General features: G+C 54.2%; 1 protein-coding gene across 21 annotated transcripts in view; it reads left to right on the top strand.

Annotated features, from left to right (window-relative positions):
• Positions 1-14792, top strand: part of macf1a (microtubule actin crosslinking factor 1a) — a 143740-nt gene that overhangs the window by 123202 nt on the left and 5746 nt on the right. For 13 of the 21 annotated variants that reach the window (XM_072705728.1, XM_072705717.1, XM_072705723.1 and 10 more), the window contains 24 exons: positions 158-280; positions 534-635; positions 720-821; positions 1121-1294; positions 2093-2248; positions 3804-4001; positions 4143-4271; positions 4461-4640; positions 5085-5240; positions 5411-5617; positions 5883-6002; positions 6385-6554; positions 6705-6864; positions 6957-7151; positions 7437-7709; positions 8017-8205; positions 8291-8402; positions 8686-8846; positions 9287-9449; positions 9559-9713; positions 9993-10067; positions 11262-11279; positions 12788-12905; positions 13480-13542. In XM_072705728.1, the coding sequence (XP_072561829.1) occupies positions 158-280; positions 534-635; positions 720-821; positions 1121-1294; positions 2093-2248; positions 3804-4001; positions 4143-4271; positions 4461-4640; positions 5085-5240; positions 5411-5617; positions 5883-6002; positions 6385-6554; positions 6705-6864; positions 6957-7151; positions 7437-7709; positions 8017-8205; positions 8291-8402; positions 8686-8846; positions 9287-9449; positions 9559-9713; positions 9993-10067; positions 11262-11279; positions 12788-12905; positions 13480-13542 (3499 nt within the window). The remainder of the gene's footprint in view (positions 1-157; positions 281-533; positions 636-719; positions 822-1120; positions 1295-2092; positions 2249-3803; positions 4002-4142; positions 4272-4460; positions 4641-5084; positions 5241-5410; positions 5618-5882; positions 6003-6384; positions 6555-6704; positions 6865-6956; positions 7152-7436; positions 7710-8016; positions 8206-8290; positions 8403-8685; positions 8847-9286; positions 9450-9558; positions 9714-9992; positions 10068-11261; positions 11280-12787; positions 12906-13479; positions 13543-14792) is intronic. The other 8 variants (XM_072705725.1, XM_072705729.1, XM_072705727.1 and 5 more) reach the window with 3 other exon arrangements.

The raw sequence follows: 14792 nt of genomic DNA, 5'->3' as shown, positions 1-14792 counted from the left end.
AATTACGAACGGCTGTTTGGAACGTATCTCGTTCGTACGTAAATAGAGGAGCGTCTGTATTATTTTTTGGCAATTACTATCTCCTCTGGTCTCTCCGCTGATACCTGCTGGCACCAACGCCCACAGTCCTCACCCCCCCCGGTGTCTCTCCCCCCAGGCTCTCAAGGGCGAGACGGACGGCCTGCGAGAGGAGCTGGAGTTTGTTCGCACGTTGGGCGCTGACCTCATCTTCGCCTGCGGGGAAACTGAGAAGCCGGAGGTCAAGAAGACCATTGATGAGGTGCGGGGTTACCTGAACCCAGGGGTGATGGGGGGGTTACCTGAACCCAGGGGTGATGGGGGGGTTACCTGAACCCAGGGGTGATGGGGGGGTGCCTGAATGCGAGGGTGATGGGGGGAGGGCATTCTTCCAGGCGGTTTTACACATTTGAGCAGGAGCTGCTTCCTGCCCCCCACCTCAGCTTTATGACTGTCCCTCTCCTTCTCCCCCCCCCACCTCACACACATGCGCATCCCGGGCTTCCCGCCGCCAGATGAACACCGCTTGGGAGAGTTTGAGTCGGACTTGGCGAGAGCGGATGGAGAAGCTGGACGAGGCCATGTCTGCCTCGGTGCAGTACCAGGACGCCCTGCAGGTTGGTCCCGTGCTCCACTGGGTCGGCACAGCGCCACCATGCTCTTTGGGCAACCCAGCAGCCTGTTTCCATGCCGCCCCACAGGGCATGTTCGACTACTTGGACAACGCCGTGATCAAGCTGTGTGACATGCCCGCTGTGGGCACTGACCTGGGCACCGTCAAGCAGCAGATCGAGGAGCTGAAGGTCAGTGTCGCCTCCCGTTCCCTCCTCTTCCACCTTCATCTTCTGCATTTTCCAGTTTTCGCACCATTCCTCTCTTTACTGATCCTCGCTGTAAGAGGAGTCCATTTTTGTACTTTGCTCTTCATTTTTGCTTTGCTTGTGTTTAAACTCAATTCACGGATCGGTGGTCTCAAAGCTGTCGCAGCGCAGTTGTGCTCCATGATCACCGTTCTCTTGTCGCAGTGTGAACGCACAGTTGTAGTAAACTGACACGTAAGGTCAGAGCAACAACATCTCCGTGTCTCTCCCTGTGTGAGCAGCAATTCAAGGTAGAGGTGTACCAGCAGCAGATCGACATGGAGAAGCTCTGCCACCAGGGGGAGTTGCTGCTGAAGAAGGTGTCCGACCAGACGGACCGAGACATGATCCAGGAGCCACTGACCGAGCTGAGGCACCTGTGGGACAACCTGGGGGACAAGATCACGCAGAGACAGGTGCACTAAGTCGTCCTGGAGCAGCGGACAGGCTTCGCTTTGAATGGACAGATTCTGGGTCCCAGGGGAGCCTGCATTACCAGTGCTGGCAGTAACACGTTACAAAGTAACTCGTTACTGTAATTCCACTGCTTTTGGTGGTAATGAGTAATGTAACATTACTTTTTCACATAAGGTAACTGAAAATTAAATATGCTTGTTACTCGTCGCTAATTATTCCCCTAATTTCCCGTTTATGATCTAACACCATCTGACTTTACGGTGGTGCAGTGAATGGGTGACATTAGCTACAGTAATAGGTAAAATCTGACAGTTGTATTGTCTGGTACTGTGCAGCAGCAGCCCTGAAATAGCCACCCAGACAGCACACATGCATTGGCACAGTGTCTCTGCGATGCGCGAAAATCCATCGGCAAAGCGTCTCTATGGCAGAGACGTCGTTACTGAATACTGACTAAACATTCCCCCGATGTCTGTGTGATGTATTACAACAGCAACACAATGTTAATGAGGTCACTAGGCGACATTTAGCCTACTGTTATTTTCCCCGATTAGGCTATATAACCCACAATAGGGTTATATTATATGTATTTATATACTATGAGCTAGATTTGTTTGTTCCACCCCACATGTACAGTTTCTCAATGGAACACCATCATTTAATGACGTTACGATCTTAAACCAACGTCCAGGTGACGTATGTGCGTCGTCCAGGTGACGTATGTGCGTCGTCTGGGTATATATGCATTAAGAGAATGGAAACCTCATACATCTCCCCCGTGTCCCTGTCTTTCTCAGCACAAGCTGGAGGGGGCACTCTTGGCTCTGGGGCAGTTCCAGCACGCCCTGTCAGAGCTGCAGTCCTGGCTGAGTCACACGCACGCCACGCTGGACACACAGCGCCCCATCAGCTCCGACCCCAAGGCCATCGAGATCGAGCTGGCCAAGCAGCACGTACGTTCCCTGCCAGTCGCCCGTCTCCTGCTCTGCCTCTTCAGCTCCGTCCGTTCGCATCACCTGTCTCCCTGTTTTGGTCAGAAAAGTGCAGTCAGGTTTAACGGCGCCCCTAAGTGGCCCGTAAGTATGTGCACGAGTGTGTGAGGGTGTCCCGTGATGGACTGGCACCCTCTGCACGGTGGACCTCTGTGCTCTGCGCTACCTGAGATAGGCTCCAGGATGCCCTGTCAACCTGACCTGAATAAGCGAATGGATGGATGGATGGACGGATGGACGGATGGAAGTCCAAGCAGTACCATGTTATTTGCCTGTTGTATTTCAGCTGTAGGTTTCAGTATATTTAAAACTGTATATTAAAGTAAATGTCTTTCTGAAAATCTTAAAGCTACCTCAAAAGCAGGCCTGCCATACACATTTCTTGGGCCTGGGACAAAATCACCCCCATGATGTGTGTGACCCCACCCGCACCCCCCAGCCTGGGGCAACTTCATTAGTTGTTGCCCCTGATAGGGTGGGCCATTTTCTAGTATAAAGGACTGATCTAGCAGCAGCTGACTCGGATGATCAGTGATATGCCGGAACGCTAACCCCGAACTGCGATTTCACCACACATTTCGTGAAAAGCCATCTTATGTCTGTAACATTATTTCAAACTTCCTGAGACACTTCAGAGTTTGATTGAGGCACGTAGATGTGCTGAAAAAGGTCCAGGGCTGGTCCCTTAGCACCCACCTCTGCGGCTCCGCCACAGCCCCGGGCCCAGCGTCCCGTTCGCGTCTGGACGTGTGGCTGTCTGAAGCTCGCCCGCCTCGCGTTTAATCAGACAGAGTGACGGTAATCCTTCCAGGCTGCTGTCACTGAGGTGCCTGAGGATGGCTGAGAAAGCCCTGCCGTCTGTGTACTCGTCAGGCATGACAGCGAGCACGCTTTCCTTTATCCCCTCTTGGGCTGTGTCACTCGCCGTGGATTGCGTCAGGTTCCCGTCTCGGGAAAGGCGAGCTCTGCGGATATGAGATGGAATCGGGAATTAGGAATGCTGGATTACTGTCTGCCGCTTCTGCCAAGACACACAGCATTTCCACTGAAGCAAGCGTGACTGTCCAGTGGCAGACACTGTGTAAGGGAGAGGGACAGTGGAGAGGAGAGGAGAGGAGAGGAGAGGAGGAGAAAGGTCACATGGTGGCTGCCTTTCAGCTTCTATTATTGTCTCCCTGTATGTTGCTGTATAATTGCTAAGAGCAAAGCCTTTACCAAACAAACAGGAAGCGCGAAAATGATCCCCTTTCTGTCATATTTAACATACGGCGAAGACCGAAGCAAAAGAAAAGGACGTTTTCTAAAAATAAACACGACGACTGACTCTCTATGGCCCTTGCCTGAAGGTACCATAGTCCCCTCGCGCATTCTTCTATCCTACTCCTTCGCTTATGCTCCCTTCCGGTGTGTGGGGAGCGGATGAAGGCCCCCCTCCTGTCTGCTGTGAGCTTGCTGTGGTTTTCCTCTGGCCCTGTGAGTGACTTTTGCGGTATCCGCCCCCTCCTCACTGGCGCAGGTGCTGCGGAATGACGTGCTGTCGCACCGCTCCACCGTGGAGACAGTCAACGCCGCCGGCACCGAGCTGCTGGAGTCCGGGCCCGGTGATGAGGCCGGCCACCTGCGCGAGCAGCTGGATGCGCTCAATCGCAGCTGGGATGGGCTACTACTGAAGAGCGAGGAGCGACAGAGACTGCTGGAGGAGGCGCTGCAGCAGGTGGGGTGCAAAAGGGAGAAAGATAGATGAAGGATGGGGTTAGAGCGCCCCCCCTACCTGCAAGCCTTGTATTACATATCATGATCCTGCTCTCCATCTCTACTCCTCCTCACTGTTGTCCTGCTTCCCCCACCCCTGCAGGCGGAGGGTTTCCATGGCGAGCTGGAAGAGTTCCTTCAGTGGATGCGACGCACGGAGAGCCAGCTGTCATCCGCCAAGCCCACCGGGGGGCTGCCGGAAACGGCCAGGGAGCAGCTACAGCAGCACATGGTGCGTGAGGCTGTTCGTCTGCACTGATGATGAGGATGGTGATGGTGATGAGTGGGAAGAAGGTTGCCGCTCTGGGTTTGAGACCCCATACTGTCCACATTCTTCACATTCTTTTCATTCTCCCCTGCCTCTCCTCCATGCCTCCCTGCTCCATTCTCCTCATCCTTCCCTCCTTCCTCCATCTCCCAGGAGCTGCAAGCCCAGCTGGCCCAGCGCTCAGACCAGTACCACCGACTGCTGGACCGTGGCGAGTCCATGCTGCTGTCGCGGGGGGGCGAGGACGCCCCTGGAACCACCCAGACCCAGCAGAACCTGGCCCTACTGCAGAACAAGTGGGCCGCCCTCAATGGCAAGATGGACGACCGGCGGGTGAGCCGTCCTTGCTGGCACCCCTGTGCCCCCTCAGCTATCATTTAGCCATTTTTACCCCTCTGTCTTTCTCCCTTGCTGTTGACATGTGCCCCCTCCCCACCTCTGGCAAATGAAACAGTTAAAATGTGTAAACCGACTCGAAACAAAAAGATCACTAATGTGACGCATTCTTGCACCTGCATTATTTCGCGCAGCTCCGGCGCTGCCCTCCGCCCTGTGATGACCAGCTGCCACCTGCCTATGTTTAGCTGCCGTTCCGCAGCCTGATTTCTATAATTTGCAGTCATGTATTTTTCCTATTTACACAAGTGGACATTAAGTGTTGTATTCCGCTAATCGGTTTGAGCAAAGCCTGTGTGCAAGTGCAGTTCCCCTGGCCCCGCAGCACCTGCTGTTCTGAAAGCTATGCACTAGTAATTAGCATATCAATGCTGCCCCCAGATTAAGCTGGAAGAGGCGGTCTCCCTGGCGACGAGCTTCCAGACCTCCCTGCAAGACACCATCAACTGGCTGACACAGGCGGAGCAGACGGTGAACATGGCGCAGCCCCCCAGCCTTATCCTGGAGACGGTGCTGTCTCAGATTGAGGAGCACAAGGTGAGCTAGCAGAGGAGGAGAAAGGTGGGGGTGCTTGGGCTGACCTTGGCCTCAGATAAGAATTTCGGAAGCAAGTGCAATGTGGGTAAATGAATTCATGTGCTCATTCACACTAAAAGCCAACCGCGGTTTGTTCCAGCCATTGACTGAGTGCTTTCACTCCGCCCCAGGTGTTCGTGAATGAGGTGAACACGCACCGGGAGCAGGTCCTGGCGCTGGAGAAGGCCGGCTCCCAGCTCCGCTTCGCCAGCCTCAAGCAGGACGTGGTGCTGATCAAGAACCTGCTGCTGAGCGTGCAGGCGCGCTGGGACAAGGTGGTGCAGCGCTCCCTGGACCGTGGCCGCCACCTGGATGAGGCCCGCAAGAGGGCCAAGCAGGTACGGTGCCCGGGCGTCCCCCGAAGGCGTCCCCCGAGGGCGTCCCCCGAGGGCGTCCCCCGAGGGCGTCTTCGGCTCCGCAGTCTGCCTTCTGTATCTCACAGGTCGTTTTCTGGAATCTGTCTGTCTGTGTCTGTCTGTGTCTGTCTGTGTGTCTGTGTGTGTGTGGTGCGTGTGTGTGTTAAGGGCCCCAAAAAGGTTTGGCCCAACTAACTTACTATAATCTTTCCTTCCTCTCTCCACCTTTCCCTCTTTCTGCTGCCAGTTCCATGAAGCGTGGAAGAAGCTGATCGACTGGCTGGAGGAGGCGGAGAGCCGGCTGGACTCAGAGCTGGAGATCTCCAATGAGCCTGACAAGATCAAGGTGCAGCTGACCAAGCACAAGGTACGCATAGCTGCCACTAGAGGGGGCAATGCAGCCCTCTCACCAGCATGGGTTCACTGGCTCAGGTAGTGTTTCAGATGAACCAATCAGATGCCATTTTGATACAGTCAGAAGGACCCTGTCTTGATTTGTGGTGTCGCTGGCTTTGGGTTTAACCCTTCATGTCTTTGAGTAAAGTCTGCTTATCCAAAGCTGCTCTATTGCCGTGTGGCTTGTTCCCGCACATTACCGAAACTTTCAGGATGATTTAGTTCAGTGAAGACAGATCAGCACAAAGAGAAGCCTTAGAATGACAATATAATGTCAGAGGAGGCTGGACGTGGAGAAGTTAGGAGCGTGTCAGAGTAAGATATGACCCCCCCCCACCCCAAACATCCCACAGGAGTTCCAGAAGGCTCTGGGATCCAAACAGCCGGTGTACGACACCACGGTGCGGTCGGGCCGGGCCATGAGAGACAGGACCACCCTGCCAGCGGATGGACAGAAGCTGGAACACCTGCTGGGGGAGGTGCGAGACAAGTGGGACACTGTGTGCGGAAAGAGTGTGGAGAGGTAAGGCGGCCATGCAGGGTGATGTCATGGGGGAGGGAAGGGGTAAGGGCTCCACATTTAGGTGGTAATATGGTGACTAAGGGTGGGGGGGGCACATGCGTCTTCCCTGGGCGTGACTCCAGCTCACTCATTTCCCCCCCCCCCCTACAGACAGCACAAGCTGGAGGAGGCGCTGCTGTTCTCCGGCCAGTTTGCTGAGGCCCTGCAGGCGCTGGTAGACTGGCTATACCGGGTCGAGCCCCAGCTCAGCGAGGACCAGCCTGTCCACGGCGACCTGGACCTGGTGACCAACCTGATGGACTCCCACAAGGTACGGCGGGGCCAGAGGACTCGGGGTCAGGTGCTGTGACACCCGCGGTGATGATGCCCACGGTGACGCTTCCGTTTCCTCCGCCCCCGCAGGCCTTCCAGAAGGAGCTGGGCAAGCGGACGAGTAGCGTTCAGGCGCTTAAGCGCTCAGCGCGCGACCTGATGGAGGCGGGCCGCGACGACACGGCCTGGGTGCGAGTGCAGCTGCAGGAGCTGAGCACGCGCTGGGACACGGTGTGCGCGCTATCCGTCAGCAAGCAGACCCGCCTGCAGGAGGCACTCAAGCAGGTGAGTGCCACCGATGCTGGGTTTGGAATTGGTATCGTTAGGCTGTTCGCTGCTTGGTGCCTTCAGGCTTAAACCTGGCTTCAGTAGAGGAAAGAGCCCTGTCACTTCCTGCTTTGCGTAGGAGAGTAACGGGGGGGGGGGGGGGCACATGTCCCAGAATCACTCATCCTAAGAAAGACGCCCAGGCACCCAGAATCTGCTGCCTCCCCATCTAATTAGGGAGTTCAGTTCAGTGTCTCACTTAGCAATCACTAACCCACAACCCCTGACCAAACCCCTCCCCAGGCGGAGGAGTTCCGAAACGCAGTTCAACTGCTCCTGGAGTGGCTGTCAGAGGCGGAGCAGACGCTGCGCTTCCGTGGCGTCCTGCCCGAGGAGGCGGAGACCCTGCGTGCGCTGCTGCAGTCGCACCGCGACTTCATGCAGGCTGTGGAGGAGAAGCGGGCGGACATCACGCGGACTGCCGGCATGGGGGAGGGCATCCTCACGGGCTGCCACCCCGACTCCATCACCACCATCAAACACTGGATCACCATCATCCGTGCGCGCTTCGAGGAGGTGAGGAGGGGGAGGAGATGGAGGAGAGGGAGGGGGAGGAGCCAAAGATGAGGTTAAGAGGAGGAGAGCAGAACACAGAATTATCTTACGCTGACTCTACATCAATAACATCCAGGAGAGTAGTGGTTCCCTCTAGTGGCACATAAAGGTATTTCCTTTTATGATGTCGCTTGTAATGGTGGTGCTCAGAGAGGTTGGTATGTGGGGTAAAAAGTTTGAGATCCACTGCAGTAGAGGATTGGACATGTTGAATTCAGCATACGGACATTCAAAGGAAGCACCGTTTATGAGCTGGGTGTTTGTACAGGTGCTGACGTGGGCCAAACAGCACGAGCAGCGGCTGGCAACAGCCCTGACCGAGCTGCTGAACAACGCCACGCTTCTGGAGGACCTGCTGTCCTGGCTGCAGTGGGCGGAGACCACCATCTTACAGCGGGACACCGAGGCCCTCCCCCAGGACATCACTCAGCTGAAAACACTGATCACGGAGCACCAGGTGGGCGGGGCTTCTCGGCGCACACGCCGGTCGGGTGGCCTTGGCTGTCACGCGTCACACGTGTTTCTGTTTGGCCGCGGGGCAGCTGTTCATGGAGGAGATGACGAGGAAGCAGCCCGACGTCGACCGCGTCACCAAGACCTACAAGAGGAAGCCTGCAGAACCGGCCAGCAGCATGGGCGAGCGACGCGGAGCCCGTGAGTTCATGCGTGCGGGCGGACGCGGCCGTGACCTCCATGCTGCCGCCCCCCTCCCTCTCTGCACTACTGACCAGCCCCATAGCCATGAATACATTGTGGGGCGATCCGGCCACCATCAGTATTTTTTATTGACCCAGACTCATAATTTTGCTACCTGACTTTGTGCCTAATTGGTACTGAAAATGATTTCCGGAGGTATTTTACATGTTTTACATTTGCTACTGGCAAACTGTCCTCAAATAACAATAGCCAGCAGTGAGACGTGTTCCTCCCCCTACAGGCAAACAGCCGCAACAGCAGCAGCAGCAACAGCAGGCGGCGGTGCAGGTCACCGGCGGCAACCCGCGTCTCACCCAGCTCTGCTCCCGCTGGCAGCAGGTGTGGCTGCTCGCGCTGGACCGCCAGCGTAAACTCAACGACGCCCTCGACAGGTTGGAAGAGGTACTGCACCCGGCTTCTAATCCTCTCTCTTCTCTTTCCTTTCCACATGTTTTCTTTCCCATGTACGCTCTACAGTACTCTCCCAGTATTTATCTCTTCCCGGAAGCCGATAGGATGTGTACGTAGGAGATGTGGTGACATTGTTACAACGTTCTAGGTCAGGAGTAGGATATCTTATCCTCAAAGGGCCAGTGTGTATGCAGGTTTTTGGGGTAACCTTTAGGTCGGCTGTTTAAACCCGGGGATGAGGACTCTTCAGCCAGTCAGTCCTCTAATTAGTAATCTAATTATAGAGCTGCAGCGAAATCTGGCACACACAACAGCCTACTACTGTTCAGGGTCATGGCAGTTTGATCATTTGCAGAACTTCTCTGAAGCCCCCCATCCCCTGCCCATCCAATTTCCCTCCACCTCCATGACCTCTGACCTCTGACCCTCAGCTGAAGGAGTTCGCCAACTTCGACTTTGACGTGTGGAGGAAGAAGTACATGAGGTGGATGAACCACAAGAAGTCGCGCGTCATGGACTTCTTCCGACGTATCGACAAGGACCAGGACGGCAAAATCACGCGGCAGGAGTTCATCGATGGCATCCTGGCCTCCAGTGCGTCCCCAGTCACGCCCACGGCACTCACAGAGACATTAAGTATTTATTATTTCCTGAAAAACAATCTGCTCTGAATATTCTCTCCGCACTGCTGCATGTCCTGCAGAGTTTCCCACCAGCAAGCTGGAGATGACAGCTGTGGCAGACATCTTCGACCGCGACGGAGATGGTTACATCGACTACTACGAGTTTGTGGCAGCACTGCACCCGAACAAGGATGCCTATCGACCCACCACCGACGCCGACAAGATTGAGGATGAGGTGAGGGTGGGATCTGGGCACGCAGCAGATGGGCCACACACGTATATCTTCATCCACCGCCCATCCGGTTACGAGTATTATTATTTATGATGGTGATGACGATCATTTTTACTATTATTGTGTTGTTACTTTGATCATTTTATAATTTAATCTTTTTATTCTAGCTATTTGTATTGCTCTATGTTCTCCATGAATAAAATCATCAACTTCTGGTTCATATCCTGCACCATCGTGGTGCTCCATACTATCTGCCAATCTCATGCACTCCTCCTCCTCCAGGTCACCAGGCAGGTGGCTCAGTGCAAATGCGCCAAGAGGTTCCAGGTGGAGCAGATCGGAGAGAACAAATACCGAGTGAGTGGCCCGTGTGTCCCTGCCCGGGGGCTGGTGGGTGGGGGACCTCAGCGGTCATGTGACCAGCCTCAACTCCAGTTAAAGGAAGAATGTTTTTCGGGTTTGAAGAACAGACTGATTTGTTGCTGTTTATTTTTTAAATACATTTTAGAGTTATCTGCCATTACATTCCTCAGGATGCATTGTAATGTAAAATATAACTAATTCCCCTGTGTTTTATGTATGTGACTGTATTTTTGAAGTTGAATGTTAGGGGTCACTGACATCTGCTGACCTTGTGCCCACCAGCGGCCACCCACCCCCAGCCTGCTGGCCATTAATCCCCCGCCACCCTCCTCACTAACTATATCACCGCATTTGGCATCACTAGGCATGTGGAGGCTAAGGCAGCACCGTGGACATTTTTAGCATACGCTAGACCTAGTTAGCAAATATGAGCACACGATGGACACTGTCAGCACATGTTAGAGCTGGTTAGCATGCACAGCAGGCCCCGTTAGCGTATATGAGCACCCAACAGCCACTGTTAGCATACAGTATACCCAGTTAGCTTGTACAGCTGGTCCCATTAGCACATAAGAGCACAGGCCCTCAGCATGACCCCTGACCTCTGCGAGTCTGCAGTAGCAGTAGCATTCCCACAATGCCGTTCCCACTTGTGTGTACATCTGCTTCCCATCCGCAATCTAATGATTTCAATTTTGTTATTGTTGCGGTAACTGCAGCCGTTGGCCACCATAACTGTCACTGTGTGTGTCACTTTCATAAATGTCCATCAGTTAATGACATCCTGTTTTTTTTATTTTATTTAATTTAATGTCACGCTAACTGCACCGGAATATGCGCTCCACACTGTCCTGTCCATCCTGTCCATGTTCTGTTAGTCTGTCCCTCTGCACTTGTTCCTGCACCGTCATCACTGACCTAACCAGAACCAGCTATCTTACAAAGAGGTGCCGGTGATGTCATCACGATACCATGGCAACAGGAAGTCAGCAGGAGTCGTGGGGGAGGAGGGCGGATGTCGAAGGGGGAGTTGTGTTTTAGAAATGGGGTCAGAGGTCAGTTAGTGAGCACAGTGTTTCCAGCACTAGTCAGGGAATAAAAAAACGTTTGTGTCTAAATGTTATTTCACTCTCTTTTTCTTTCTCTCTCACTTTCACACCTCCTCTATGTCTGCCGGATTTATTGTAGTTCTTCCTTGGGAACCAGGTAAAGTTTGCGTGTGTGTCTTTGTGTTTGTATGTGTGTTTGTGTGGCAGAACCCCAGAAATCTGCTCCTGCCAATGAAGGGTTAAATGTAGGCGATTTTAAAAAAGATTCCTTTTCTAGCATCAGTCCATGTTGCCATGGTGATGCGAAATTTCCTGTTTGACAGGAAGTGGAATTGGTGCTCATGTCCAGGCTCTGTTGTGGCAAATAGCAGAGGGAGTATGCCCTCATGTACATATGAGACACCCTAACATAGGGGGAGCCTGTTTCACAGGGTGCTTTACAGGTGACTGAGGAATGAAGCCCCAGGTGGACAGTTTGAACTAATCAGTGGGCACAGAGATTTGTGGCTGTGTCAGCAGTTATAAGGGGTGATTTAGCTTCTGTGAAATCTACTGGGATCACAGCCAATTTTCTGCCAATGGCACCAATTGACCCCATAAGGCCCAGAGAGCAGAGCCTTGGTTGTGATATCACTCCTGTTTGTCAACACAGGACCCGGGGGGGGGGGGGGGTTGATTTAACAGAGCAGATTATTATTGCATGTGTATTTCTGCATGGAATTCGTGTTTAATTGTGACAGGTGTCGGGTTATTCCCCGTCTTTTCTGAGTACCCATGTTATATTACTGAATCTTTCCCAGGTATCGTGTTTCTTGGGTTAATCTTTCCTGGTCATCATGTTAGGCTGGCTAATTTTTCCTGGGTATCGGGTTAACTGAGCTAATCTTTCCCGGGTATCAGGGTTGCTGGGCTATTCTTTCTTGGGTATCGGGTTAGCTGGGCTAATCTTTCCTGGGTACCGTGTTAGCTGGGCTAATCTTTCCCGGGTTAGCTGAGCTAATCTTTCCCGGGAATCGGGTTAGCTGGGCTAATCTTTCCCGGGTTAGCTGAGCTAATCTTTCCCGGGTACCGGGTTAGCTGGCCTAATCTTTCCCGGGTATCAGGGTTGCTGGGCTATTCTTTCTTGGGTATCGGGTTAGCTGGGCTAATCTTTCCTGGGTACCGTGTTAGCTGGGCTAATCTTTCCCGGGTTAGCTGAGCTAATCTTTCCCGGGTACCGGGTTAGCTGGCCTAATCTTTCCCGGGTACCGGGTTAGCTGGCCTAATCTTTCCCGGGTACCGGGTTGCTGGGCTAATCTTTCCTGGGTACCGTGTTAGCTGGGCTTATCTTTCCCGGGTTAGCTGAGCTAATCTTTCCCGGGTACCGGGTTAGCTGGGCTAACTTTCCCGGGTACCGGGTTAGCTGGGCTAACTTTCCCGGGTACCGGGTTAGCTGGGCTAACTTTCCCGGGTACCGGGTTAGCTGGGCTAACTTTCCCGGGTACCGGGTTAGCTGGGCTATCTTTCTCAGGTACCGGGTTAGCTGGGCTAACTTTCCCGGGTACCGCGTTAGCTGGGCTAATCTTTCCTAGGTACCATGTTAGCTGGAATACACAGCCCAGGATATTGTGCATGGTCCTCACTGTTCCTTCCCGCCCATCTCTACCCCCCCCCCCCCCACCCCAGTTTGGAGACTCCCAGCAGTTGCGGCTGGTCCGCATTCTCCGCAGCACTGTCATGGTCCGGGTCGGCGGAGGCTGGATGGCTCTCGATGAGTTTTTGGTCAAGAACGACCCATGCAGAGGTGAGTACACACACACCCAGTGCTGCAGGTTTCACAGGGAAAAAACCTCCGGACAGGAGACTGAATCGACACACGTTAGGCACCTAGTTTACTTTTCTGCCAGCTCTGTTTATACCAGAAAAAAAACCTGACAGATGGAGAATAAAATGTACTTTGTACAGCATGTGTGAAGAGCTGCAATACAGGGGTCACACTCTCTCATCCCCTCTTTATTGTAGTGTCCCCTGTTGTCTAGGAGGTGTTACTCAAGGATTCTCCACCTGTCTGTCTCTTTTTCATTTGTCTCTTGATTAATGTCTCTTCTTTCTCCCTTGGTTCTCTCTCTCTCTGATTTTTAATCAGGTATGTCTCTCTCTTTGTGTAACCCCACCCCCCACTGTTATTATATGCTTTGTTCTTTTTTACTTACGTTTCTCCCTCTTTTGTTCAGCCTCTCTATCAGGCATGGTGTCCCCCGCCGCCCCACCCCCCGGTCATCCTCTCCGACTCGTAGTGCATGGTGCATGGTCCTCAGATCTTTCTCTCCCTCTCCCACCCCCTCCCTCCCTGCCTCTCTCTCTTTCCCTCTCTTTAGTGCATCATCCAGGGATTAAAATCTTCCGCTCCGAGTCCAGCAGCTCCATATCATCCCATATAGGTCGGGTCTCTCTCTCTCGCCCCCCCAATCCTGCTCATCATCTTCCGATTCGCTCTGCTTTCCTGCCATATGTGTCTTCCCTGCCAAGCCCATGTCCTCTGCAGTCCGCCAGCCTGCTCTCGCGAGCTTGGGAAAATGCAGAGTGCAGCTCATCTTGCTCAGAGAGGCCCAGGCTCAGCCGGGACGCCTCTCTGGTGCCCCCCCTCCCTGCCCCGCCCCGCCCCCCGTTTATGGGTCCTCTGTGTGTGCTGCGTGTGTTGGTGAGCGTGTTCCAGGCCAAGCGCGCCTGTGATTTTTTGTCATGTTGTCTTTGTTGTGGCTCTCAGTGACGGTCACTCCCGGCTACTTCTGCTGCAGAGGTACCTACACTCTACTGCTGTCACCGTCACGCCTGTCCTCAGTGTCCCCCTCAAAGCCATCTCCTCACAGCTGTGTGCGTGTCTGTCTGCATGGGTGTCTACGTGGGGGTGTGCGTGTGTGTCTGCACTTGTGTGTGTGTGTATGCTTGTGTTTGCGCTTGTGTGTGTTTGCTCGTGTGTGTGTGTGTGTGTTCTTTACGTGTGTGTAAGTCTGTGCGAGTGTGTGTGTGCACACAGCCTCATGCTTCCCATCTTGCTGGCCGCCCTGCGTCTCATGTGGCCCTCAGGGGCTGGGCGTGGCCAGCCAGGGTTCCTCGCGATGCCTTGCGGGGGCGGGGGGGGGGGGGGCTGGGTGCGGCCGTCTCTCTGGGAGACGATTACAGGCTGTGACCATTTGATTACTGGTCTGCTGTCGCTATGGGTGATGTGGGGATGGGTGTGTGTCCCAGCTGCTGAGCCCCGCCCCCCATCTCTGGCACATTGTGGCCCCGCCCCCCATCTCTGGCACATTGTGGCCCCGCCCTCCTGTCTCTGGCACATTGTGGCCCCGCCCTCCTGTCTCTGGCTGGCTTCACTGGGCTGTGTGATGATGTGCTGGGGCTGCCGCCGTATCTGTCTGGCGATGCTTGAGTCGACGCCCCCGGGCCGCAGACCGCCACAAACCCCCCCCTCTGTCGCCGCTGTGTGCCGCACTCCAAGCCTGATGAGGGGGGGCACGCTGCCTGTGCACAAGCAGCCCCTGAGGAGAACAGTGATGATGATGATGATGATGATGATGTTGATGCTTGCTGTATGTCTCCGTGATGCGGGTCAAACCCACCAGCGCTGGCTTTTCTGACCCGCTGTCTCTGTGCCCCCCTGGCACTCCCACACACACTAACACTCTCCCAC

The sequence above is a fragment of the Paramormyrops kingsleyae genome, chromosome 23 (assembly GCF_048594095.1).
Source record: "Paramormyrops kingsleyae isolate MSU_618 chromosome 23, PKINGS_0.4, whole genome shotgun sequence".
Lineage (NCBI taxonomy): Eukaryota > Metazoa > Chordata > Actinopteri > Osteoglossiformes > Mormyridae > Paramormyrops > Paramormyrops kingsleyae.
Note: the sequence above shows the minus strand (reverse complement) of the source record. Positions and strands in the feature narration are given on the sequence as shown.